A 25963-nucleotide genomic window follows, 5' to 3' on the forward strand; every position below is an offset into this window, starting at 1 on the left:
GTAAAGAAATGAAAATTTTCACTAAAAAGCTTGTTGATATATTTATTACTCCTTCCAACCTTAATTATAAGAAGAAGAAAAATATATGTACTTAATCCAAATTTAAATTGATTACAGGTATATTTTGGCTTGTATTTAAAGTAGGATAGAGTATTATTAAAAGGTTCATTAGGTTAAAATCAAATAAAACATAATTTATAAAGTATCAACATAAGAGTTAAACTTATCTTAGGAGATAGAAGTACAATTTACAACTTATTGTTATAAGTTTTGAAGAGGATAAACTTTTTATCTTTGAGTGATAGATATTTAATAAGACTTTATTTATCTTTTAATATAACTCTCTAGTCCTTTTCTCTAACCGAGTGGTTAAAATCCAAAAATGGAAGGTAGCATTAAATTATATAACAAGTGGAGGTGATTATGTTTTTTTGATATAAACTTGTCTAAATTTTTAGTATATTCCAATTCACACTAGAACTAGGTTGCAATAAAAACAAAGTTTATCTTATAAATATTTGATACATTTTGAAAAAAATATAAAAAAAATTTGATGCATCAAATTATAAAATTATATTATCTTAAGCCTGAAGTCCAGGCTATTACTATTTTAAAATATATATAAAATTGTAAAATATTAATTAGATCCATCTATTGATTTGATCTGTCATCAAATATTTTTTTCGATTATTATAAACAAAAATAATCCCTGTTACTATTACGGTTAATAAAAAAATTTGTTAAATACAATTAATTTTTTAAATCTCATTTAAACATAATCTAAATTTACTATTATCAATTTGAATGTCAAACACTTAATTACCAACATTAAATGTATTTTTTTTAAATATAAATATATTAAATGTACTTCTTTATAAATATAAATATAAATAATAATCAAAATTTGATAAAAAAAAATAATATGACCAGATACATAGTAAAATTTATTGTAATAATACTTCCTACAAATACCAAAACAAATGTAATCAAGTAACATTCTACGATTTATAGATCTTTTAACATATTAATATAAGAGATCAAATTCAAACAATCATGCAATTTTAAGGATTAAATTGAGTATTTAATCTAATTTATCTAAAACGGAGACGAAGAGTCCTTTAATTGAAGAGTCAAATAACCTCTTTTTTGTATAACATTTCTTTTATCAAGACGTGTTAACGCATGCAAGAGATTGAAAATTTTGAAGGAAAAAACTTTTTACTCAAAAAACTACAATACATATAAAAAAGAATACACCTTTAATAAATCTAATATTTTGCATTATAACTGTTTCAAATTTTAGCCCTGAGACATACACCTGATCAAAATTTCCTCAATAGTTAAAGAAAAGCTATCAGTACTCCAAAACACAAAAGATAAACATTTCTACATCATTCTTTTATGAGGAGCATTTCTATTTCATCAACAAAAGAATATAAACATTGTCATAACAAATTTACAACAACAAAAAAAAAAATTATATATGAACATTCAGATTATGTCAATGTCATCCATCGTGTTTCTATATTTCCTATTTATTCTTCAAGTCTTCCCACCTTATTTCCTGGGCACATTCCCCACAGACTGTACTGCTTCCAAATCTTACGCCCTGACTTCTAAGTGTCAACAAGTGCGCAAGGTTGGTGCATTTCCGCGTTGTGAAACGATTTCTCAACTTAGTTGAAATGCTGCAAGTTTCTAATACACCGTGTTCTGCCTTTGACTCTTCTGGCTTTTGGTCAGGCATAGACTCACCAAGCGGTACTCTTTGAACTTCTTCCCATTCCAGCGATTTGCGATACACCTCCCAAGCCATATCTTGCTCTTCTTTTGATAGCCTTTCCTCTTCGTTTTCTTGTAACAGGGATTCGTGTAAATGATAATTCGCTATCCACCTATTATCATCAGAAACTACATCAGCTGATGTGTAAATTGAGAGAAAATAAATAAAACTACCCACATTTTGGACTATTTTTTTTTTTATAATAGATATTTTAGACTTCTAACTCTACTATAAAATCAATTTGGAAGGTGAAAGGTATCCATTTTTTATAAATACTTTTCCAGGTAAATCTCTAATCAATATGAGACTTAGAATATTTCACCATTTTGAGAGGAAGTTATAGGAAAAACATATATAATCCACTTTAAAAAAATCTAATGATAAGGATCAAGTCATCAAAAACATCAGAAGTAACTTGTCTCAATCACGATTTTAATTCCAAAAATTTATTCCATTTATCACACTTAAAGATTGAAATTTATCCTAATTATTACTATTTAGAAAATATTTTGTAAGCAAAGTTCAAGAGGCACTAGCTTCAGTGTCTTAGACTAATGTGATGACGTTGGAGGTTGAATCCTCTGTCAAGCCAATAATTCTCACCGGAAATCGTTTGGCAACAAAAATTTCAGTGAGGGGAGGTTTCCCTATTCTAAGGTCAAGGCATGCTGCAAAAGATGACTACAATTAAAGACTACCAATGGAACCAAATCCAAGACCTTTCTATTAGTGTTTTCATTTTGAATGACAAGTGTTAGTTGTTATTTTATTAGTAGGAGAGTGGATCACATGACTTCGTTATCATTCCAACTGCTATGTCCCTCCTCAAAACTATGGAGCCACCTTATCACTCCCCTTTGGTCAATAACTTGATTGTTACAAGTTGATTCACCACGAAACCAGATCCAGCATTAAAAATGGAAAATAATGTGGATCATAACACTAATGATACCATAAAAATCAAACTGAAGAAGACATCACCATCATGAAAGAAGACTTAATTAAATAACAACTGGAAGTAGAAGAGAACATACTGGGGATGATGCTTGCTGAGTAAGCTTTCCATTAACTTATCAGAATAACTGCTTCCATTTGAATGAGGTACTGTATGTTTCAGTGAATCTCCAGCCAAAATAGGATTACTTTGTTCACGAGTAAGCCCATCATTTGTACTTAATTCAGCCAGAGTCTCAGGAATCTCGTCATCACCAAACTCAAAGAGATGCAGCATTTCTTCTTTAGATATGGTCCTATGCACCTGTTGTCTATCAACCACTCTAGCAGCAAGCCCCTCCTTTGTAACCTATTGAAACCATTTCCATACATTAGAGAAATTAACACATGAAGAATAGAAGCAATCATCTTGTATTACCTGGCGCTTATATATTTTCTCTTCCATAGTTCCATGAGCCAGCAATCGATAAGCAAACACAGGCTTTTTCTGCCCATACCTGCATACATGAAAAGTTATTTAGATGTCAACACATTATTTGTCAATAGATACAAATCGCAATTTGTAATTCGTCAATTATAAAATGTGTATTTTTTTATTTTTAAAGATCTTTCCAGAGAGAAATCAGTCAAACTATTTCAAACCAAGGGAAAATTTTAATTTGCAAATATTGTGGCATCGAATATCAAGTGTATCATCATGGAAGCATCCAAGAGCAAACGTTTTAGTGAAAATTGTAGAATATATAGGTGACCATAATACATGGTAGAAGGTTTAAAACTTTAAAACAATGCATCATAATTGCTTAGTGTTAATAAAAACCATAAATGTGTATCCCTTTATAGCTTGAGCTTTAAGGAGAGTTCTGGACATAGTTTTGGAGTCTCTTAAGACAAAACGGTCTAGAGAACATTGTTATTACCCTTCAACTTTCTAAATAAAATGAATTATAACATATGGCGGGTGGATCTGTACATTAAGCATTGTCAGCATTTCAGGCATAAATAAACCTTCCACGAGGGTTGTGCTATTTAGAGATGTAATAAAACACTGTTCAGGTGTCTTCCTCTTAGAGTCTAATCTTTTAGAAGGGTTGGTTCATGACGATAAGAATTACCTATGAGACAAGAACTCTACTTGACAGCCTTTTTTTATTTATTTACGGTGAATGCTCATCCATCCCCCCATTTTTCGGCTTATTACCAGATTCTCGCTTCCGGTAGTGTATTTTACACTACCGGATCCTAGTTTTTGGTAGTGTATTTGGGGGTAGGGCAGCAAAATTGGGGGCAGATGAACATTCATCTTTATTGACTGGTTTTCTTATTTTGGGCTAAAAGCAGAATCCTATGAAGATAAAATAAAAAAAGATACAGAAGATATCCTTCTATAAACGTAATATGCACACAAAGGAGAACAAAAAGATAACTGAGGAAATGTACTCAGTCCCTTGACAATTTTGATAGGAAAGCCCCTTAAGGGAAATCATTAACAGGAGCTTACCTCCAAGCTCGATAGATAGCCTGCAGATCATATGTTGGATTCCAAGAGCCATCAACTATAACAACTCGATTAGCTGCATGAAGATTAATACCCAAAGAGCCGGCCCTGGTCGAAATTAGTGTGCATTTTACCCTCCTATTCAAAGGCTCATTAAATCTCTCAACAAGCTTCTGCCTTTCAGAGCTCTCTGTCCTTCCATCCAGCCTGGAGGTTTAATCACATCAGAAAAGAAAATCAAAGAAAAACTGAAATAGGATCCACCTAAAATTCAAAGCACAGAGCACTGTATGTGCATTTTGATATTAAATCAATAGGGTAAAGAAGAAATAAATGAAACAGATAAAACATACAAAAAGAAGTCCTAATTAAATACACAAATACAATTTTATAAGTGGGTAATTATAAATCCCAAACTTTTCAGATATCTTTTTTCTGGAAGAAAAAAGATAATTGCTAATTTGCAAGCTGTATAACTTTTTCTGTGTTTAAAAGGTCGTAAATAAAATGTATGCCTTATACAGTGAAAAATTTCATATTTAGGGGTTATCAAAATCTTTCTCCCACTCCAAATGACATCTAAGACTTCGTGCCTGAGAATAAAAATAATGAGACAATTTGTACACCTTAATAATTTGGGCACGCCAATATACAAAATAATACAGAAGGGTGTTAAAATAATAAAAAATTAACCTGACTAATTTAAGAAAATCTTAGTAGCAATTATCAGAGAGAAGAGACTTACCATCCCCAAACTAATAAAATAATAACACCCACAACAATGTTCACAGATGGAAGTATTTCAAGGAAGAAAGCAGATATTCCCAACAACAAAATACAACATACAAATAAAATTAAGAGTAACAGCGGGTTGTACTAGTTCTAAAAATATGAACCTACCTATACCAATCTTTTCCCTTCTTCCAAAACTTTCCTCGTTTGCCACGTCGAGATAGCCTTGAGAGATAAAGTTCTATGAGGTCCAGGGTTGGTATGCTCTGACTAAAAACTAACACCTTATCACCCACATCAGAACTCATGGTAAGTATATCAATTAGCAAAACCATTTTGCCACTTTGATCAAGCTCTCTATAAATTTTTCCATGAAGAATATCTTTCCACCAGCCCTGAAAAATTATCGAGCATGACCCATCACTAAAACTCTAGAAGCAGTATGTTAAATGAATAACTTATCACTGAATATCAATAAATGACAACCAAAGCAGGCAACATTGATGTACTCTTAAATCAAATTGTGTTTGAATATGTGGTATTAGTTTGCTTAGATGCTTCTGCTTCTTCTTTTGTTAGTATACTGACTTCTTTTGGCGTTGTTAGTAAGTAGTTACTGAAGCAGTTAGGTACTACTTCTTTCATATAAATACTTCACTAAATTCAGTTAGTTATCAAATTATACAACAACCTCTCATCAGTTTCTTTCCAATCCCTTCTCTTTGCCTTCTTTCATCAAATTAAAAAGGATCAAAGGGCCAACTAAAGAATGACACTAACCAATTCAACTTGTTTCTATAAGTACCTTTATGAAAAAACCATTACCATCCTTCCTTTGCAGCAAATCATTTGTGTACTTCAACTTCTCTGTAAGGTGATGAATTGTCAAAATATCAGAGAATTAAATTCGAGATATGAAGAACAGGTGACATAAAAATAAAGAAAGCTAATAATAGTCAATGGATTTTGTATTAGAAGAAAGGTAACACATGTTTTATTGCTAGCTGATGAATTTCATCAAACAGACAGCCAAAGTTTGTTGTCATTTTTATTGTCGAAAACCACCGGAATTCTTAGATAAAAAACAAAACTTTTAAATAGGAGGATATATTAAGAGAATGGACATTGATCGTACAAGTCAACCTTTTAGAATTACTTTGGCTTACGACAAATATGATGTCGATTGTCATTAGTATTGTTTTTAAGCTTTCAAATTCCCTTTACTTACCAAAATAATCACTCCTAAGTAATATCATTAATGGCATTCAAAAAGAAGCCTTCAATCAATTTATATTATCTTAATCAGTAATAATAAGAAATAATTCAAGCAGACAAGTAGGGTAGGTGCTTATATATTCATATACACGATGAAGACTACCTCCAGCAAGCACATTAGTATCGGAATTTTCATCACTGGAAATATCTTCAACAAGGAAATTCTCAACAGCATCTTCAGGTCTTACACGGTCCTTGTCTTCTTTTGTCAGTTGCAAGATTCCAGGGTGGTTCCATATCTACTATAGGCAATAATTTTTTTTTATCATCGTGATACAGTAAGACAGGATATGAAAGAACCATAATTTAACAAAAACACAAGAATCACCCTTTTAAAAAGAAGAAGTAATAACAGATAAAACCAGCATTTTATAGAAAATAGCTGTTTATCCGTTTTACATTTAAAAAGCTGCTCTTTGAAAATAACATATAATGCAGAAGCATCAATTGATAATAAATAGTAGATATATACACAAACTAACCTATGCAAACATTTATATTTATCAATTTTTAACCCAAATCAACAACTCTTCACAATTTCCCCCTAATTTCCTACCCCTAAACAGCCACCAATCATTTTTAAGAAAAGAAAACACAGAATTAGGAAAAGAACACTCTAGCTTCTTTAACTCCTATCCTTTCCCTATTATGAAATTTCTCCAAAACCTCCTTTTTTTTCTCATCAAGCCATTATATCTAATGAATTTGCTCCAACAATTAAATTGATTACCAAGTTCTACAAAGGTGTACTTACCCGAGCCAATGCCTGGTACCCAGCAAAAAAACTCCTCTTTCTTAGCTGTTCATGGTTACCCCTGACATTAGTGAATCCATGAACATCAAGGAATTTCTTGTACAATTTTCTTTGCAGGGGAGAAAGCTTGACCGTTATCACGAAAACAGTTTTGGGAGGTAGGTCCTTCTTCACAACATTCATGTCCATTCTTTGGACAAAGCCTTTTAATTGTTCATAGAGGATGTGAGACCTTTGGTTCATAATTTTTACATCAGTCAAAGTGGAATTCGTGTGTTGACCATTTTCTATAGGATTTTGGAAGCTGCACATACAAGAAAATATTTTTCAAAACTACAAATTGCAAACCAATGTAAAAATCAGAACAGAGAGAGTAAAGTAAGCCTTGCCGGTTCCTAAACTCATGACTGCTTCCAAGAAAACCTTCTCGTACAAAATCAACCATCTATTTTAGAAAAAATGACGATGAATCAAACACTGAATGCAATAACTTAAAGGTCTCTAAATATTAACTATTATGCAAACTTACACAATAATATTCCATGAGATTATTTTGAAGAGGAGATCCCGTAAGCGCAATTCTTCTCTGGCACTTGACTTGTTTCAAGGCATGAGTAACGTCAGCCTTAGTATTTTTTATTATATGCGCCTCATCACACACAAGAATGTCCGGCCCATCCTGCAGTAACATGTAAACAGCCTTAAAAGAATGCAATAATAATAAATGACACAAATTAGGATTAATTTTTTTGGAAAAAGCATATGATAGGGTGGCAATGAAGTATTGGCGAAGGCCTTGGAGTATAAAGGGGTCAATATCACTCATATTCAAGAAATTCAAAACATGTACGATGAGGTTGCAACTAGAGAGAGAACACAAGCTAAGACCTCAAAACAAATCCCTTCCTATAAACATAAAACTACATTGAAGGTCAACTTTGAGCCTCAATCTTTTTGCTTTTAATCTTAGATGTGCTAGTTGACGCCATGAATTTTGTTTTACTTGAAGTAAAATGGAGTATACGAAATATAAGAGGCCGCTAATTTTAGCTTAAAGGTGAAAATTGGAAACCACACAATAAGCCCCTCTATAGGAAAAACAAAGGGAGATAGTATTTCATTAATTTTACCTGCAAAGCATGGCAAATTTCTCTAGCCGTCTCCCGGTCTTTGACGTTCTTGCCGAAAGACAAATTCCGGAAAGCAGTATAGCCAATTAAGAATACACCACCCTTTGCTCTCCATTTTGCGAGTAATTGTGCCTTCCTATCTCTGGGAAAAAGGAAATCGTATCAGCAAGATGTCAAGTGTACAACTTGTTGGCTGGAAAATAAGATAGAAGTGAAGGGGGCTATACCCACATGGATTTTGCTGTTGCTCAGTTGCTATCACAGTAATGTGTACTTATAATAATCAATCCCATAAAATAGTTAAAAAAAATAACGTTTTCATATCTTTTTCTCTTTTTGATAAAAGAAGAAATAGGAGATATAAATGAACTAAAAAGGAGGACAAGAAATCCACCAAGAGCAACTAAAAATAAAATTTCAAACTATGGAGGCAAAAAGCAGATATAACAAGATATCGATCCACTTACTCTGACCTTAAGTCATCCAGAATTTCCATGGAAATAAATACACGTGTTAAGTCTATTCATACAGGACAAAAGTGCAAATAAAACATAGTCTCATAAAATTTGTTTACTTAATGATCCTGAAAATTTCAAACATACACAAAATTGGAGGATTCATCATCAGGATTTAACTCTGACAAAAGACTGATTTGAATGGGCCACTAAATTTACTAACTAGGGATCTCTATATGTGATGATCTGAGTATCTGACATGTAATCTCCATTATACACTTGAATAGTTTGCAACCTCCAGAGATTGGAATTAAGACACCCATGTTAGGACCCCAATTGAGAAACGTGGGCCCAAAGAGTGATATGGGAAAATATAGGAAAAGAGAAGGAATTAGTTGAAGTGGCAAATTTACCAATTCTGTTACAAGGGGTGTTAAGAGAGTGAGAAAGGACATTCATCATATTTTCAGTCAGAGACCTTTTGGTTTGGGCAGAGAGAGAAATGTATCTTATTTGAGGAGCTTCTGCTTTGAGGGTTACAGTAGGTTTTCCTTCTGTAATACAGCAATTTTCCATTAATAATACAGTTAGTTCTTTCTAAATTCGGGATACTATCGCCCTTGGCCTCACATATTTCAGCCTTAGCCAGCTAGCCCCCCATCATATTTGCCCTGAGAGAGCAGCAAACCACCATTTGAAACATTTTAAGCTTCAATCCCGATAAAGTAATCCAGGCAACCCAGTCGCTTAAGAACAAAAACAGTAATGCGATTTGGGATCAAGTTCTGGATTAGCTCTGTAAGCTTCCAGTTATGATTATGCATGCTATTGACATAGATGTAAATGCCATAAGCTGCAGTGATGGATTTAGCCCATAAATAGATCTCTCTAATTTGCAAACAAGATTTTTGGTGGAGTGCTCAAACCTTGTAGGTTAGGTCATGTAAATCCTACATTTTCCTTTGTCACAAATAATATCTTCACAGAGAAAATGATCTGGTATTCCAGGATTCACAATGATTCCATGTAGTCAACAGCCTTTGATTATAGCCTCAACCTGTTGCTTCCATGTGAGGAAGTGCATTTCATGTAGCAGACCAAAGCTGTTGCGGTAGAAGAGGAAGAGGAAAGGTTTCCATGAAATTCGGGAATGGGTTAGCTGGTCTGACCATTGCAAGACCCCAGGCTTAGGTACACAAAAGAAGTAGAGAATGTCAAAGAAAATGAAGGAACAGGTGGGAAACAGGCAGAGACAGAACCATAACTGACCAGTCAGAAAGTGATGAACTCGGTCATGAGCTTTTAATACGTCACAGAATCTGTTGTACAGTTGACGGTAACATTTGCAATTGATTCTAACAGAACCGGAAAACAATAACTAACCAAACTGTCACAAACAGAAGCTACCCACATAGACCAACAAACTAACAGTCCAACAGCTTTAAGCCACTGAAATTAGTAAAAAGTCATACTACTAAAACTCTATCTTTCCCACAATTATGAAAATCCCTAACTAGAGTAGTTAATAAAAAAAATCAGAGTTAATAAAAAGAAGATACATGAAGTGGAGCTTATGAATGTTAAAAATATAATTTTTATTTATTTTACTATAGGTCAAAGTTTAGTAATATGATATCTAGTTACGGGCCAAATATTGCCACTTGGCTTGGCTAGTATGTTGTTACAGCTCTTATGAATAACATAATCATATCAACAAAAAAACAAGCAAACCTTGATACATCTTCCAGCATGAAGACTCTAAGTCGCTTTAATTCTATTGGTGCCCATTTGATGAACTCCGTCCGCCAATTATGTAGCACATTGACAGGTGTGACTATAAGTGCAGTTCTTAAACCCAAATCAACACTTCTCATTGCAGTGTACAAGAAAGCTATTACCTAAAAGTTCCAGGACATCCAGTAATAAGAACAAAACCATCAAACAGCAAAAGGAAAATCAGGAAAAAACATAAATTATTCCTGACCAAATGCCCAAAACCAGAACGAATAACCCTGTCTTTAAATTTGTATTAGGATATATTTCTCATGTTATCTCTTTGATCATTTTATAGTTATTATTTAGTTCACTAATTAGTATAGAATATTCTCTATAATCTATTACAATGGTAGGCCTGAAGAAAATTACAAAAATTTGAGGTCAAAACTGAGAATCAATCCATTTACGATATAGCATAGAAGTAAAGTTCCAATTATGGATATAGCATAGAAGTAAAGTTCCAATTATGGATTCCCCCGTTCAGATAGTGGGTTCAAATAGTGTGTGCCAGCTTCACAACCTTCATAGTAGGAAGCCTTGTTTTTGCCCTAGTGGCCACTGGTTTTTTCTATTGAAAAGATTAAATTATAAATACTTATCCTACAATTGCAATTATCTTCAAATTCTATTCAACTTCTCATCAAACACTCTTCAATCTTCATAGTTATTTTTTGTTTTGATAGAAAAAAGTGCAGATCAATAAGCATGCTAGTCTAATTCCTGGTGGATAGCAATGTCTCCTCAAAAGAGATATCTAGTACTGGTGAATTGAGGATAAATTGAAGGTACCCAACTTCCCAAGATCTTTCTACGTCTCACGACTCTCCTTCTCTGTCTCGTAATTCTCTCAATCTGGCACCTCTCTCTCACATCAAAACTCACTTTGTCTCTCACAAGCCGCAGCTCTCACTGTTGCCTTTGGTTGTTGCAATTCATGGTTGGTGGTGAGTTGAGGGATTGGTGGTACTAACAGTAATGCTCCTGCTTCAATAGGAGGTTCATGGCTGGTTGAATGGCACGTTAGTGATTTGATCTAGATTCTAAATCCTAGGATTTGAGTATTTCCTTTTGTGAACTTGGTTGTGTTATGTTTAAGCTTTGAGTATTTCTTTTTGTGAATCTGGTTGTGTTATGTTTAAACTCTACAAAGCCTCATGTTTTGTATGTGATTTTTTATTAGTTAATACTAGTGATGTGAACTTATGATTATGAAATTTCAGTTTTAAATTTGTTTTAATGTTTTCATTTATAGGATTTTATGTTTTGTATGCACTATATATATATATTGGTATAAATTTCAATTTGGTAGGATTTTGCTATCCTTGAGACGACCTTACATTCTGTGATCCTGCTACCCAATCCTAGGTAATTACGCTTTACAATCTTGCAATGAACAAATGAGAGCAGAAAAAATAAACAAGGAAATGCATACTCAAGCAAGAGCTGTACATTATCATGAATTTCACAAAAGAGTACAATACCTGAAATGTTTTACCGAGGCCCATGGTATGAGCAAGAATACAACCTAGACCTTTGTCTCCAGACTTAACTTTTCTAATTGACTGTATAATATTTTCCCACATGAATCTTATTCCGGCAATCTGCAGATATGAAACTGTTAAGAACCAAGGAAAAGCATTGAAAAATGGATATAGAAAGAAATTAAATAACGCAGTTTTATTAAAAGAACAAGAATAGGAGAGAATAGAGTCACTGCTCTATTCATTCAATGTTTACAAATCTCCCCCTCTCCCCATGCCTCTTCCTATTTATTTAGTACGCTAATTCCCTTTAACCAACCAACCAACTTCTCAAACCGTCACTTACTAGCTTTTCCATATTTGTATCCTAACAATACCTCCTTATCTTCAATTCTAATTAAAAAAAAATCAAATTTTAGAGAAAACACATCCAAAAAGGACAACAAACTCAATGTAAAAACTTCAAAAATGTTGGAAAAGATGCCAACAAAAAAGGCAAACGAGTGAATGGAAAACACGTGGATGGTAAAGAATAAGAGTCATTCCTACTCCTTACTCCAATGGTATTCTTGGTTAGCTTGTTATATAACCAAACCTCCCTCTCATTGCCCTAAATCAGTGTTGCCGATGGTGGACTATGGCAGCAAGCCTAAAATTTGCCATATAAATATGACTGATGATGTAACTGCCTACGGTGGATCTCACAACCCAGACCTTATTTTCTTTACTCTTAGGGTTTTTCCACCATAGCAGCTATTGCCCCGCTAAGCGAAAACCAATATGCCACCACCATTGTATGGAGGTCAGTCAAATTTCCACCACCACCAGCCGCCATGTAAAGGAAACTAACATTGCTCTAAAGGCCTAAACCATTAAGTTAACCAAGACTAACACTCCTTCTAGCCTAATAATTGATAGATTTCACTAACAGAGAAAAAACGAAAGTAAAAGACAAACTGAAATTGGTCTTCTGAATTGTAAATATTACTCTTAATCTTAACTATTGAGTTCAGATAGAATTCATATATACAGTACAAGAGTCTTAGAGACGAGTTCAGAGATAACTCATATATATAGTACAAGAGTCTTAGAGACTGGGAAGCACAGGTTGTGACTAGCTTCTAACAATTTCAAACAGATTAACTTATCAGTATGAGTAATCCAATACAACAGAAACTACACAAGTTCTAATGATCACACTGAAACTACTCAGGTCATATACTGTGATATTCCGCCCACAAATAAACTTCAAAGAATGGGTAGCACAGGCTTAAGCTAAATAAATAACTACGTAAGATGAAAATACCAAGAAAGAAAGGAAAATTATATTTAAAAAATCATGGGTAAAAGAAAAACAACAATCCACAAGATAGAGAACCTGATGGGCCTTCAGCTTAGCTGAAATGCTCGGAGGTATTCTAACCGCTTCTTCCCCTTTCTCCCTCACAACATTCACTATATAACCTGCCAGCGCATCACCGAGAATTTCAACGCTTGCACCTTCAGATGAACTCCCATTACAGCCAACCGAGCTATTATCAATTGATGAGGCAGAAAACTGTACTCTCAAAGACTTCAGGCGTTCCTGACGTTCCTACAGAAGTAGAGAGCAATAAATAATTTGTATGGTAAATCCAGTTTTGACAACAAAGACCTCCTTGAAAATGTCACCTTTTCAATTGCTATTTTCTTTTTTGTCTCTTCTCCTAATTCCGCATCATCAAGTATCCTCCTAATATTCTTTTTGCGTTTTCTTTTAGTGCTGAAAAAAAAGACAAGACCAGATATGATAATGAACATCTCTACAACTCAACCAAAGATTAATGGTTACTTAATATAAAGTCTGTGCACAACCAAGTTCAGATTAGCACAACAACTAAAGCATGAAAACCTCAAGATCCTAGTATGTACAAGATTTCATTTAAATGAGACACCTACAGAAATTCCTATTCGAAAAGACCAGAAAAAAGACCCAGTATGAAACAACACATTAATATTTAATAGAAACTAGCATGAATCATCAAGTAAATTTGTCAAATTGAGATATACATTCCTAGCATCATGAGAAAACAGAAAGCAAATGTTTTTCAAGCCACCTTTCATTCCTCATCTGTCATCAGAGAATATCAATACAATAATGACTCAAGAAATAAAAATTTATACATGTAAGCATTACTAACTATCAGCCAGTATCATCAGGTGCTATGTCTCAGGGGTAAAAATGTCAAGAATTACAAATTATAAGCATACTCAATAAAAAATCATACAACATCAAAACCTTGGCACTGGAGAAAATCAAAAGATCATAGGCGTTTCAAAAGGACCACCAGCAACCTCAGGATGGGAAGTATGAGGATGAGGTGTAGATCATGATTACTAATCAGAACAATTGAAGGAATTGTATCCAAGCTATAGAAATTTGAATCCAAAGATCCATTGGGTGCAGCAATAAATTGTCTATAACGATTATTTCACCTTATTGTAACATTTATCTTTGAATTTGAATCTGAATCTGAATCTGAATCTGAATCTGAATCATCTGAATTATCTGAATCACTACTACCAGAACTGGAAACTAGTATAGCAGCAGATCCCATAGCTTTCTCTAGTTGCAATGAAAGTTTTTGTAGAAGATTCGGACGGCAACAACAACAATGCCATCCAGAAGACTTAGTTTCAGGATCGATTTCTACACCAAGATTTTTCTTAACGCATTTAGTGCAGAAGAATATCTTGCATAATTTGCAAGTAACTAAGCCACTGCTTCCACCGCACCATGCACAGTAACACTCAGACAACTCATAAGCCAAATCCTGTGACAAGTAATTAACTTATAATTAAACTTCAACTAAAATAAAACTACATCTACTCAGAAAAGATTTTCGAATGTTATGTAATACCAAACTTTCTCCTCAGCGGGAATAATGTATATAAATAAACAGATCACAATATAACCCAACACCTAGAAAACTAAAATATACAGTCGGCATGTGCAAATAATCTTATAAGGTGAAAAGCAAGAAGAATTCTTTTACATAAAATTAAATATAAAAACTATAAATATTAAAAAAATATATATATTCACTGCCCCATAAACATAAACAGTTTAGATATTAGATAAAAACACTGGATACATTTAGGCACACTGCTCAATTTTGCCGTATTAGTACGAGCCATGCACAGAAGAGGCATGAATGCAATGCTTATTTTTTTAGGTAGCTTCTTCTCTCACCCCGGATGTGTTTTATGTCAAAATATACCTTCGGATTGGCCAATCTGAAGAGCATTGGGGGGTGGAGAAGAAGCCACTTATTATTATTTTGAGGCAGATGATACTTTTATCCGCAGTTCTTGTTCAAAGCATTTACTTTACTCCATACAATAAGTAAGCATTTAAATTAAGTTTTGAGCCTCCTTTATGCATGTAGAAAATTCTAAGATGAGATTGAGAATGAGTGAAAAATCAGCTAACGCTGCTAACCCCTTAATGATCTATTGATAACAAAATTTAGAACGATATTTTGTGCAGGTTGCTCCAATAAATAATTTCACCCTCCTTCATACACAAATGAACTTACTAATTTACATATTTAAAATAAACAAATATATGTTTTCTCTCACCAAAAATAAATGCTTGCTTAGAAATAAAAAGACCGCGGACACAAAAAAGAAAAGCAAATCTGTTACTGAAGTTAAAGTCAGGTCTCACTAATATACAAAAACTCAAATATGCACCAGAATATCACTACAATCTTAAACAATTTTCAGGGCAAAAATTAGTAGCTTTAAGCTCATACCTTCGGATGTGTCTTTTCTTTCATTAAACAATTGCAATCTCCACAAATAATAACTTTCAAAAGAGGGTGTTGGTGCACTTCAAGAGCTACTTTGTCACAAATTGTGCAGTAAAATTTCTCATTCGGACCCTCCGAAGGAAAAGAGTCAGCACCACTGCTGCACAAACCCTTTATATTATATTGATCCTCAATGATATTGCAATTCAACTTATCTTCGGCAACGTATACTTCATCATCACTGTTGATGATATCAATCCGGCATTTCTTTTTATCAGCGTCAAGCTCACCGTCATTTAGTCGCTTGGTTCCTCTTTGCTCAATAGCATCACTCAATGAAGATTTGGGTGGATCTAACAAATTACCAGGTCTTACAGGATTTTCTTGGTCAAGATGAAAATTGGCATCAAAACCATTAACTTTATCGTCCTCCATATTCTGACATGCAACATTGTTATTGTCAAACAGACCTTCTCCTTCATCTCTAGTTCCTTCCTGCATAACAGGGTTTAAATGATCAACAGATGAAGGCTTCTGTATGTGGCTCTCCATCAACAGTACAGCTGTGCTCATTTCTCATTACATTTAAATATAGTTACAGCCTTACAGGATACGCTTATGTCTAACGAACTAAACTAAATCGATTCAATCAACAACAAGCCACATGGATTCCTACAATTAGGCGCCACCTCCAAATTATGAACATCAAGCACCACTTGTATTTGCTCTAACACAAGACTATTGATTTGTGTTTTTAATACCCAAATAATCATTTGCATGTAATATGTAAATAAAACTACAAATGACAACATCCTCCACTAAGGGCACGAGTATTATCCTGACAGTTTCTGGGTCAAACAAATGAAAAAGGAGAATTGAAGTCCTAAAACTCACTTGTTTGCTTTTCTTTTGATGCCTCCTATGTTTCAAACGTATTTGAAGCTTCTTATCAACGATAGCATCATCCTCTTCTTTGACCTGCCATGAAAAAGCACAAAAACATGTGATAAACTTCCTAAACATGAAGTAGAAAATATACACATAAGCAAAACATTCATTAACAAGGAATGCCTCCATATGCCAGGATGTATCTAATACATTGGTTGGGTACAAGTTCCAACATCAGTGTGTGATTATGAAAATATGTACACACTATGCATGATTTAACATTGATTGCACCTAGTGGAAAAGGGCTTAGTTTGTTATAGTTGTTTGTTCAAATGCATGATTACACAAAAGGCCAAGAGCATGTTTGGTTAAAATTGTTTTGAAAGCAATGGCACACTTATGCTTCCCAACACATTTTACCAAAACAAAATTTTCATGTTTTTGACCATAATGGCTTTTGAAGCCTCTCAAATCTAAGACAAACAAGCATATGGGTCAATCAGACTGCACCCAACGAAGAAATTTACAACAAATAACACTAACAAGGCTCTCAAACAATATGCCTTAAAGAATTATCAGTTTTTAGAAACGCCAATAATCAACAGTTAAGAGATACTGAACTATTACATCAATCCTTGTATGTGTACTACATTTAATATTTAATTATTATTATTTAAATATTAATTATAATACAATTTAGTCGTTATATTGTTCAAACTTACTTCATGCAATACATAAAAACTGAAAAATGAAAGCAAATAAATAAGTTTGCATAATTTAAAGACTAAATCGTACACGTCATCATTATCACGGATAGTTTGGTATATTTCCAATGACCAATATGTCAATTTAGTTCTCAATAGATAACCAATATGCAATAAGAATAGACCTTTTTGAAATGTCTACTTTGTTCATCGGAAAGATCTAATTCTCTTTCATATGCAACGGCAGCTGCAACAAATGGATCGGTAGAATTGGCATCAACATCATCAATTTCCTCCACCTAAACAAAAGGAAGTTTACAAAAAATAAGGTAAACTAAGATAGGGATCACTCAACACTTGAGAGAATATGTTACAGGAAATGGCTGCCAAAATACATTATAATATGAATGCGGCTGAAAAAAAGAACGTATTAAAAGCATAAAAAAATACAAATGCAAAATAATAAAGCAATTTGCTCATCTATAACAATACCATACAGACGGGACTAAATATAATTCATAAATAACCACAGGATCCATGCAACATATCACACAATGATGTTGCCATATGTGGCAAATAAGCAAACTCAAACCAGTATTCGAGAAAAGTAACGGAGGGGTGTAAGAGGCAACTAAAGAAACTTATGTAAACTCTGAAATTTATACGCTTAGCTGTCAAAACTATTAGCAGTGCACTTAAGTAACAGTAATTTAATTATGATATCTGACTAACTTTCTGTACTGTAAATCTGAGTTTTCAAACTAACATCTACAGATTTCGGATTCACTCTAAACCTATCCTCTCTCTTTAATCCTCCCTCGTATCAATTTCTTTCAGCGGGAAAAGTAATGCATGCTGCATTCTGCAGTGTTAGGAAAAGTAACTTGGTCAAACCCAACATTTATTTTTATGGGAAACACGAAAACCAATGAATCCCTAATGCCCTTTTTTTTATTGGATAAAAAGTAATATCCCTAATATTACCCCCAGCCAATTCCTGAAGTCTATTCTCTCTCTCTCTCACTCTCTGTAAATAATATTATATATTTGTAATGAACAACATATAGTCCAAATCATCAAGAATCCAAAATTCAGGGGGCCTGAAATTTAAAGAAGGGTAGAAAAGTAAGATGAACAGAACACTCTAATAACATCAGCTAGCAGCAGTAATTTTTCCTTCCTTCCCTACCTTCAATTTCTTTGACATTTACATCCAACAAAAAAACAGTAAAACAGTCAAAAAATATATTTGCTACCTCATTAACTCCAGGAAAATTGAGTCCCATCAAGGCAGCTTGCTGTGGAGTGCTGGCCAAATAAACAGAAGCCCAAGTCTTACTGCCAAACGAAGCATCAATACCACTCCCATCGGAAACTATTTTATTAAATGCATCCCAGTCCCCCTCAATTTCTTTTTTTCCACCTTCAATTTCTTTGACATTTACAACCAAAAAAAAAACAGTAAAACAGTCAAAAAATATATTTGCTACCTCATTAACTCCAGGAAAATTGAGTCCCATCAAGGCAGCTTGCTGTGGAGTGCTGGCCAAATAAACAGAAGCCCAAGTCTTACTGCCAAACGAAGCATCAATACCACTCCCATCGGAAACTATTTTATTAAATGCATCCCAGTCCCCCTCAATTTCTTTTTTTCCAGACTCCTGGGTTTCAGGAGAAATTTTTTTTTGGAGAAAACCACTAGCACCCTCTTCCAGTAATTTGCCATGTCGCCTGCTCCAACACCACAACCTTATGAGTTTATATTTGATTTTTGTCAGATCAAACGCCAAATAAGAACCATACCTTCTAACAGGTCTGTGTGTTTGTAGATATTTCTCAGCATCAGATATTGACGTAGCAATTTCAGCAGTTGCCTGAGACCCAACCCAGTGATTTCTCTTTTTCCACGCTTCGGTGCAGCAACCATTGGGAGCTTCTCTTTCAATCCACTTATAAAGGCTTGGGAGTTCAATTCCAGCCCCATCAAGTTGTTCCTATTTAAAATCATATCAACGAATAGTGGAAGAAAAATACAAGCACATTTCAACAAAGGCAGAACTTATCATTGCCAGAAAACAACAATTTATATCAACTATGCAAAAATGCTGACACCTTGCAACATTATACTCTGGTGTGATTTTAATAATTAAGGTACACACAAACATATAAAGGGTAGGACAATTGCACAAGGTTCCCGCCATTGTATGATCTGGAGGATGGTCAAATGCATGCAATCTTGGCCACACATGAATGAACGGGCTATTTCCCCAACTGGAACTTGTGACTATTGTGCCACAACGAAGCAATATTCTGTTGTGCCAAAAGGCTAAATAACAATAAATAATTATGGTGATGAAAGAATTTCAGCATTTATCATGGTTATTTTACAAATTTAATCACGTTTTAATTAAGTTTGGTGTGAGCTTGTTTTGAAAAGCTAGTTCTTTTGAAAAATATTAAGCCAAAAAGAAGTGAATAACAAGACCTAAATCAGTAACATAAGAAGCAGGTCAGGGAAGACGAGACCAATTTCTGAAGACTGATAACAACATGCAACAACGGAAAGGAACAACTGACTTTTAAATAAAGAATTATAAATCATAATGCTTAAATTAAAATTGAAGAGAGAACTAAACCAGTAAGTGGGAACTTTCAGTTTCAAGTTCATCAAGAACAGCTTCCCAATCTTCTTTAAAAGTAGCCATCTCATCAGCAACAGCAGTTTCCAGCTAAAGACGAGTAAGGAGAAGTGAGTAATACGTAAAAAAACAGAAACATGATAAAGCAAGGGAAGAGAGAAACCAACATCATCCCCCTGTAGAGTTTGCTCCAGTTCTTGTCTAACTTCATTCTCCACTTTAGCAAGAGACTCCTCTTCAAGAGTTTCTTGGGCCTCCGCAGCCTAAAAAACATCAGCGAACCTTCGTTTGCACCTCTTTATATATGTGCGAAATCATAACATGTATGATTAATTGTAGGTTTACATACCACAAAAATGCTCTGCAAATAGTTGAGTTATATGCTTTTCTGACATCCATTTATTAGTTTGTTGTTACTTTATAGCTACTAGATTTTCTCATTTTTTTCAAAAAAAAAAAAGGAAATGTGTTGTTAGGTATTTTAGAGTAAACTCTTGGGAGTTTGTGAAAATTTGGAAAACATACATATCTGGAACAGTTTTAAGTCATTTCAAAGGCCTTAAAAGGTAGAATGAGGGAAAATCCCTATTGGATTAAACAATCCTGTCTCATAATAGAATTGTGTATATTAAGCTGACTGTACAGCTGTAACTAACTGATGAGCCTCTTATTAGAACCTACCATAGAAAATGGTGTGCAAGAGTCTGTTGATATACATGGCTTTAACAGACAAGACAGGTGTGCAGCCAGCTATTGGAATGAGTATTAAAGCAATCATGGAGAGGGTATGAACTTGAAGGGGGTGGAGGGCAGTGAATACGGGGTCATTATTTTGGGGGGCAAAGCAGGCAATGTGTCACCCTCTCTGATAGTTTTCTTTCGGTTTCAGCTTCTATCTTTTCTGCAATTTCCCATTGCAATCACAGCTTTGTTCTCTGAATTTCTCCAACGATTAATATAGTAGTAAGTATCAGTATTCAGTACCGATCACTAACTCCGAGTTAGTTACATTTACTGTAGGATAAGAGGAAAAAGCTGTAGATTAAAGTTGGCTGTATAAAGTTGATAATTGACACGGTTACAGTTGAGTCATTGTAATCTACAATATTCGGAAATAAAACTTTGTTATCTCTGAACCTCTCTTGATAAATCTCTATCCTAATAATCAATAATTGAATATTCTAATCCAAACAACACAGATATAACTGACAATATATTTTAACAAGAATGCTAATATTATAATATTAATGTTAATATTCTAAAAGCACTCCTAAGTTCCTAAAGATGTTGTGCTCAGTTTGTGACAGATAATCCCAGCAAAACAGTGGCAAACACAGCCAGACCGAGCCTATCAGACCCCAAGAACTATGCCATCAATGTAAAAATAAGACAAACAAAATACTATAGGCCTAATATAACTGTCATATTGTAGGGAGATCTCCCGTTATCTCCTTTAATTTGTATAGATTTATTTCCTATTTTTCCAGCCAATTTCATATTTTGAAGGTTTTAGTACATATTCTCTTTCCTTAATTAAAAATAGTAATTAATATGATTCAAGTGCCCAAGTTTATAAAATATAACTTGTGTTTGTCTTATCGTGTACAAAATGGAATCAGATGTTATACTTAGTGAATGCCCTCTTTTCTCTTTTCAAGTCGATAGCAAAGCTCCCAACTAGGGCAACTCTACTTTTGTTTGTTGATTGACTCTTGTAACTTTACACTCATTCTAACACAATGTCCTTTATTAGTTAGAAATTCATATGGGTGCCGATAAAATTAATATGAATCCCCCATAATTTAGTGGGATTCATTTGAATTTTAACTAATAAAAAAGACTGTGTTGAGAACATTGTGCATCTAGCATTCCTATTTAATGTTTGCTAAAATTTCATGGGGTCCTTTGAAATATTTATTATAAATCTATCTACTAAGTCATTTCAAATCTTATAAACTCTTAAGATATAAATCCATTAAAATCCAAACTACGAAGTCCTAATTAGAGAAGTCATTTTAAAATATCATATAAGTCATTGCATCCTTACATAGTTTTATAAAATACACCAGACGTTTTAATGCAAAAATTGTCTTAAAAAATCCCAATCCAATACACCCCCTTAGAAACAATTTACTCAACTACCACAATGCTCCGAGTGGTAAATGAGTAACCACTCAAGTTATCCCTAAAATATAATTTTTTACTTGTAAGTTATCCCTAAAATCTAACTTTTAACTTGTAAGTTACCCTAAACTAAAGATGATTCCAATAAGTAGGCATTTATTGAAAAAATGGGAAAGAAATTGTAACCAATTGTACTTAGACATTAAACCAACACACAACTTAGGATGCAGAATATTACCCCAAAAAGAGATCGAGACAGGCTTAAAAATAGTGTGTGAGTGTGTAGTATCCATCTAGTAGCATTGCATATTTGCAATTTTGCATGCTTGTGTTCTTGTCATGTAATGAATTGTAATACCTTACTCTCCACTTCTAACAGCTCAGAAATAAGGTCTTCAATTTCCGCCTCAGTTAGAGGTTCCTGCATGATGTGCATAAAAAAATGGAACAGAAAGCACACCAAAATTTACAGCATCAATATAAATAGAGACAATCAGGTTTTACACGAGTATACTAAATTTTATCATTAAAATGTTTAGGAAAAATAAAAGAGAAAAGCGGAAGGAAACATATCCGCGACTAACCTCAAGATTCAGTTTGTCATCAATTTCAGAAGGCAAAGATCCCTCGTCATCTGAATCATCGTTTATAGAACCGTCAGAAGCACTCTCAATATCTACCACTTCATCCTCAATTGTTCCCTCCATTTCTAGTAAAAGTTACTGAATAGGACAAATAAAAATACAGGATTACATGTTAAATTGGATGCCCCTACAAGAGATCAATTACAGAGTAGAATAAAGACCACCTGAAAACCCCAATTTTAAATTTAATTTAAATGTGAGCTGTACAACTATGCATTCAAAACAACCCAAATTAGTCCGAGTTTAACAAGAAAATAAACAAATACACCATATCGTAGGATAAATAGCCCAGTGACCAATCTATCAACTTTTTTTAAATTCAAAAAATCATGAAATTGGGCAGAAAAAGACATCAAATCCCCAAGTACGTCAAACATTCAAGCAGCACAAAATCATGCTCTAATTTCAGGAATCAAATAGATTACTCAGCCACACACATTTTTCTAAAGCAATGCAGAGAAGCTTGATCTCCACAACACAGTCTCACAAAAACTGACAAGCAAGGTAGAGGACCCTGAACAAACGACTATCAACTAGTATTGACAATTATTGATAATTAAGAAATGCCAGAAATAGTTATTGGGAGATCATCCTTAATTGTGACAAGGATTGCAGTCTCTTATTAGGCCACATTATTTGCTTTCATTGCTGTGATACAGCACATCTAGGGCACTTACATATATTTAATATTTTTTAAAATTTGAAAGAACGACATGATTGATGATCATATAATATTCTAATTACTCTTCTAATCAATTTTATAAAGATTTTATAATTTGTTCAATCTATAAATGAAAAATAAGTCTTCACCTCCTTTTCCCACCAAAACCCAACTCCCAAACATACTCTTAGTGAGCTGGGTTGACGGGTGGGTTTAGTCTCACATAGTCTATAGATATTGTCTTTGTAGTACTTATAAAGCTTAGACAGTCCTCACCTTACAAATCAATTATGTGAAATAAACTTAGGGTGTATTTGGATTGATGGTATATGATAAAATGGAATGCAATAACGTAGTTATATTTTTAAAAATAGATATTATCTCATTTCATTCCACCAATTTCACGTTGTACCATAAGGTCCTAAACCGAAATTCAAAAAGTAATTTTACAAAACAAGATACTAATTGGACAAAATAAAGTGAGAGGATACTCACAGATTGGAACACAGGACCATACTACGAAGCTAAAATAAAGAAACGAGTGAATGGTGAATGATAACCTAAGTATAGTGACTATATTGTATGTGTTATCAATATCAACGCTTGAGCACGCAATTCCGATGCTGAGTTGAGCTCTGCAAATCGCGCTGAAATTGCATATTTGCGCGTGCTACAGAACATGACAAGGAAAGACAGGGAAAAAAATAAACAAACTTGGATGAAATTCTCACTGTTTCCGGCGACGGAGGACAAACTCCGGCTGCGTTTTCCGGTGAGCTTTTGCTTTCAGTGTGATTCAAACTTGTTTCTGATACAAAGGGCAGAGCTGAGTTTTGTTGTTTAGGGTTTTATTTGGTAAAATATATATGTTTCATTTTCATTTTTTGGCAATCCATGTGTTTCTCTATCTCAAATATAAATAAATATATGAACAATTTGTAATTGATATTTTATTGATATAAATCATAACAGTAAAATAAAATAATAAAACTTCTATCGACCAAAAATAACAATAATAAAACTTCTACCAAAAAATAAATAAAAATAATAATAAAACATAAATAATAAATAAGTTTTTAGTACTCATAAATTTTCAAAATTTCGTTTTTAATTTCAATAAAAAAATTACATCTTTTAATTCTACAAAATACAAATGGATTAATTACTATGTAAATAAAATATGTTTAATTTTTTTTTTAATTTTAAAATTATTTTTTGCAAACATATTTAAAAATGTATGTTAATATTTTAGGTGGGATTAAAATTGTTTCTATGATAATTTTGTAGAGATTCAAAATTTAATCTTTTTTACGATGATTTAAAACGAAATTTGATTTTTTATATAGACTAAAAAATTATTTAACTCATAATTTAAACAAATGGTAATATTAGAAGGAAAAACATGTTAAAATTTTAGTTGTTTAATTAACCATAAGAGGATAATATTATAAATAAAAGTTTTAATAAATTACATAATTGGAATAAAAAAGTCATCAAAACTAACTATTTTTTTTTATGAATCCAACTCATCTAAAGTAAACAACTCAGTTTAGATAGTAAAGTGAATAAAATTAACCTTAAATAACAAATCTAATGTAGATAACCATAAATTTGCTAAAATAATAACCATTGATTTTACTTTACATAATCAAAATCCTTTTTTTCTATATAACAGTGTTTGATACTCGTATATCCACATTTTTATTGAGCTATTTTGTTGTTGTTGCATTTTTATATAATTTCATTAAATTTATAAGTTTTTTTGTGTATTTTAAAAAAAATACTTAAGTAGAAAAGTAACTGAATAAATAATATATGTAAAAGATGTCTTTCAGAAAATAATGAACAATATTGACAATACATATTTAATAAAACATCGTCTTGATAAAGATAGCTTTTTAAGAAGTTTTTTAAAGCATATAAAAAAATCAAGAAGTAAACGTTAATAAATGTCTTTATAATGAATATTTTGATGAAGTTTATTAAAAATTAAATATATAAATATTATATTGAATATATATTAAAAATTGTGTATTCAGTTTCTTTAAAGTCTAAATTTTATTTTTTATTTATTTTAAAAAGACATTTGAGCTAATAACTAATGGTTAATAGCTTCAGTTAAGAGCTTATATGTATATTTCAAAAAACAACAAAACAATATTGTTTTTTTTTCTTCTATAAAATACACTATTTAGATAAAGTAAATATTATTATATAAAGATTTAATATAATATGTTAGGACATTTGCCACCCACATCTTAAAACCAACGCCAATAGACAAACAACCTAAGTCCTCTGCATGAAGATACTTTTGAGGTCATAAATCAAGAATAGGTTAGCACACAACTCTAAAACCTAACACCCTAATTGATATTTTTCACAATTGATCAACAACAAATAAGGAGAAAAAAAGATTCACAATATCTGATTTTATTCGTTTATAAATAATTTTTAGAAGTTATTTGTTGTGTTTAAAATAAATTAAAAAACCCAAAAAAAAAAGTATAAGAAACTAAAAAATCACACAAGCCAACATCTAGTGGTGTTTTATTGTTGTATATAAAAAGTTTACAAGAAAAAATGACAAAAAAAATAGCAAATACTCGATAAACATATCCAAATAAGCACAGCTAACTCAATTAAACGCATCCTTATGCTACTTACCTACAAA

At 32.9% G+C, this 25963-nt stretch overlaps 1 protein-coding gene across 1 annotated transcript; it reads right to left on the reverse strand.

Annotated features, from left to right (window-relative positions):
• Window positions 1-1258: 1258 nt before the first annotated feature.
• LOC101489609 (protein CHROMATIN REMODELING 20) lies at window positions 1259-24183 on the reverse strand. Its single transcript, XM_004495532.4, has 26 exons — window positions 24024-24183; window positions 22572-22709; window positions 22346-22408; window positions 20031-20126; window positions 19861-19953; window positions 19028-19218; window positions 18715-18955; window positions 17410-17523; window positions 16527-16610; window positions 15636-16127; window positions 14314-14651; window positions 13510-13600; window positions 13217-13432; window positions 11839-11958; window positions 10313-10479; window positions 8127-8268; window positions 7526-7675; window positions 7386-7441; window positions 6997-7300; window positions 6346-6481; window positions 5773-5834; window positions 5136-5362; window positions 4239-4442; window positions 3156-3234; window positions 2818-3086; window positions 1259-1895 (listed from the first exon to the last, which is right to left on the reverse strand). The coding sequence occupies exons 2-26, from the start codon at window positions 22692-22694 to the stop codon at window positions 1532-1534; spliced, it is 4422 nt and encodes a 1473-aa protein (XP_004495589.1). The 5' UTR covers window positions 22695-22709; window positions 24024-24183; the 3' UTR covers window positions 1259-1531.
• Window positions 24184-25963: the final 1780 nt, after the last annotated feature.

This window comes from Cicer arietinum, chromosome 4 (assembly GCF_000331145.2).
Source record: "Cicer arietinum cultivar CDC Frontier isolate Library 1 chromosome 4, Cicar.CDCFrontier_v2.0, whole genome shotgun sequence".
Lineage (NCBI taxonomy): Eukaryota > Viridiplantae > Streptophyta > Magnoliopsida > Fabales > Fabaceae > Cicer > Cicer arietinum.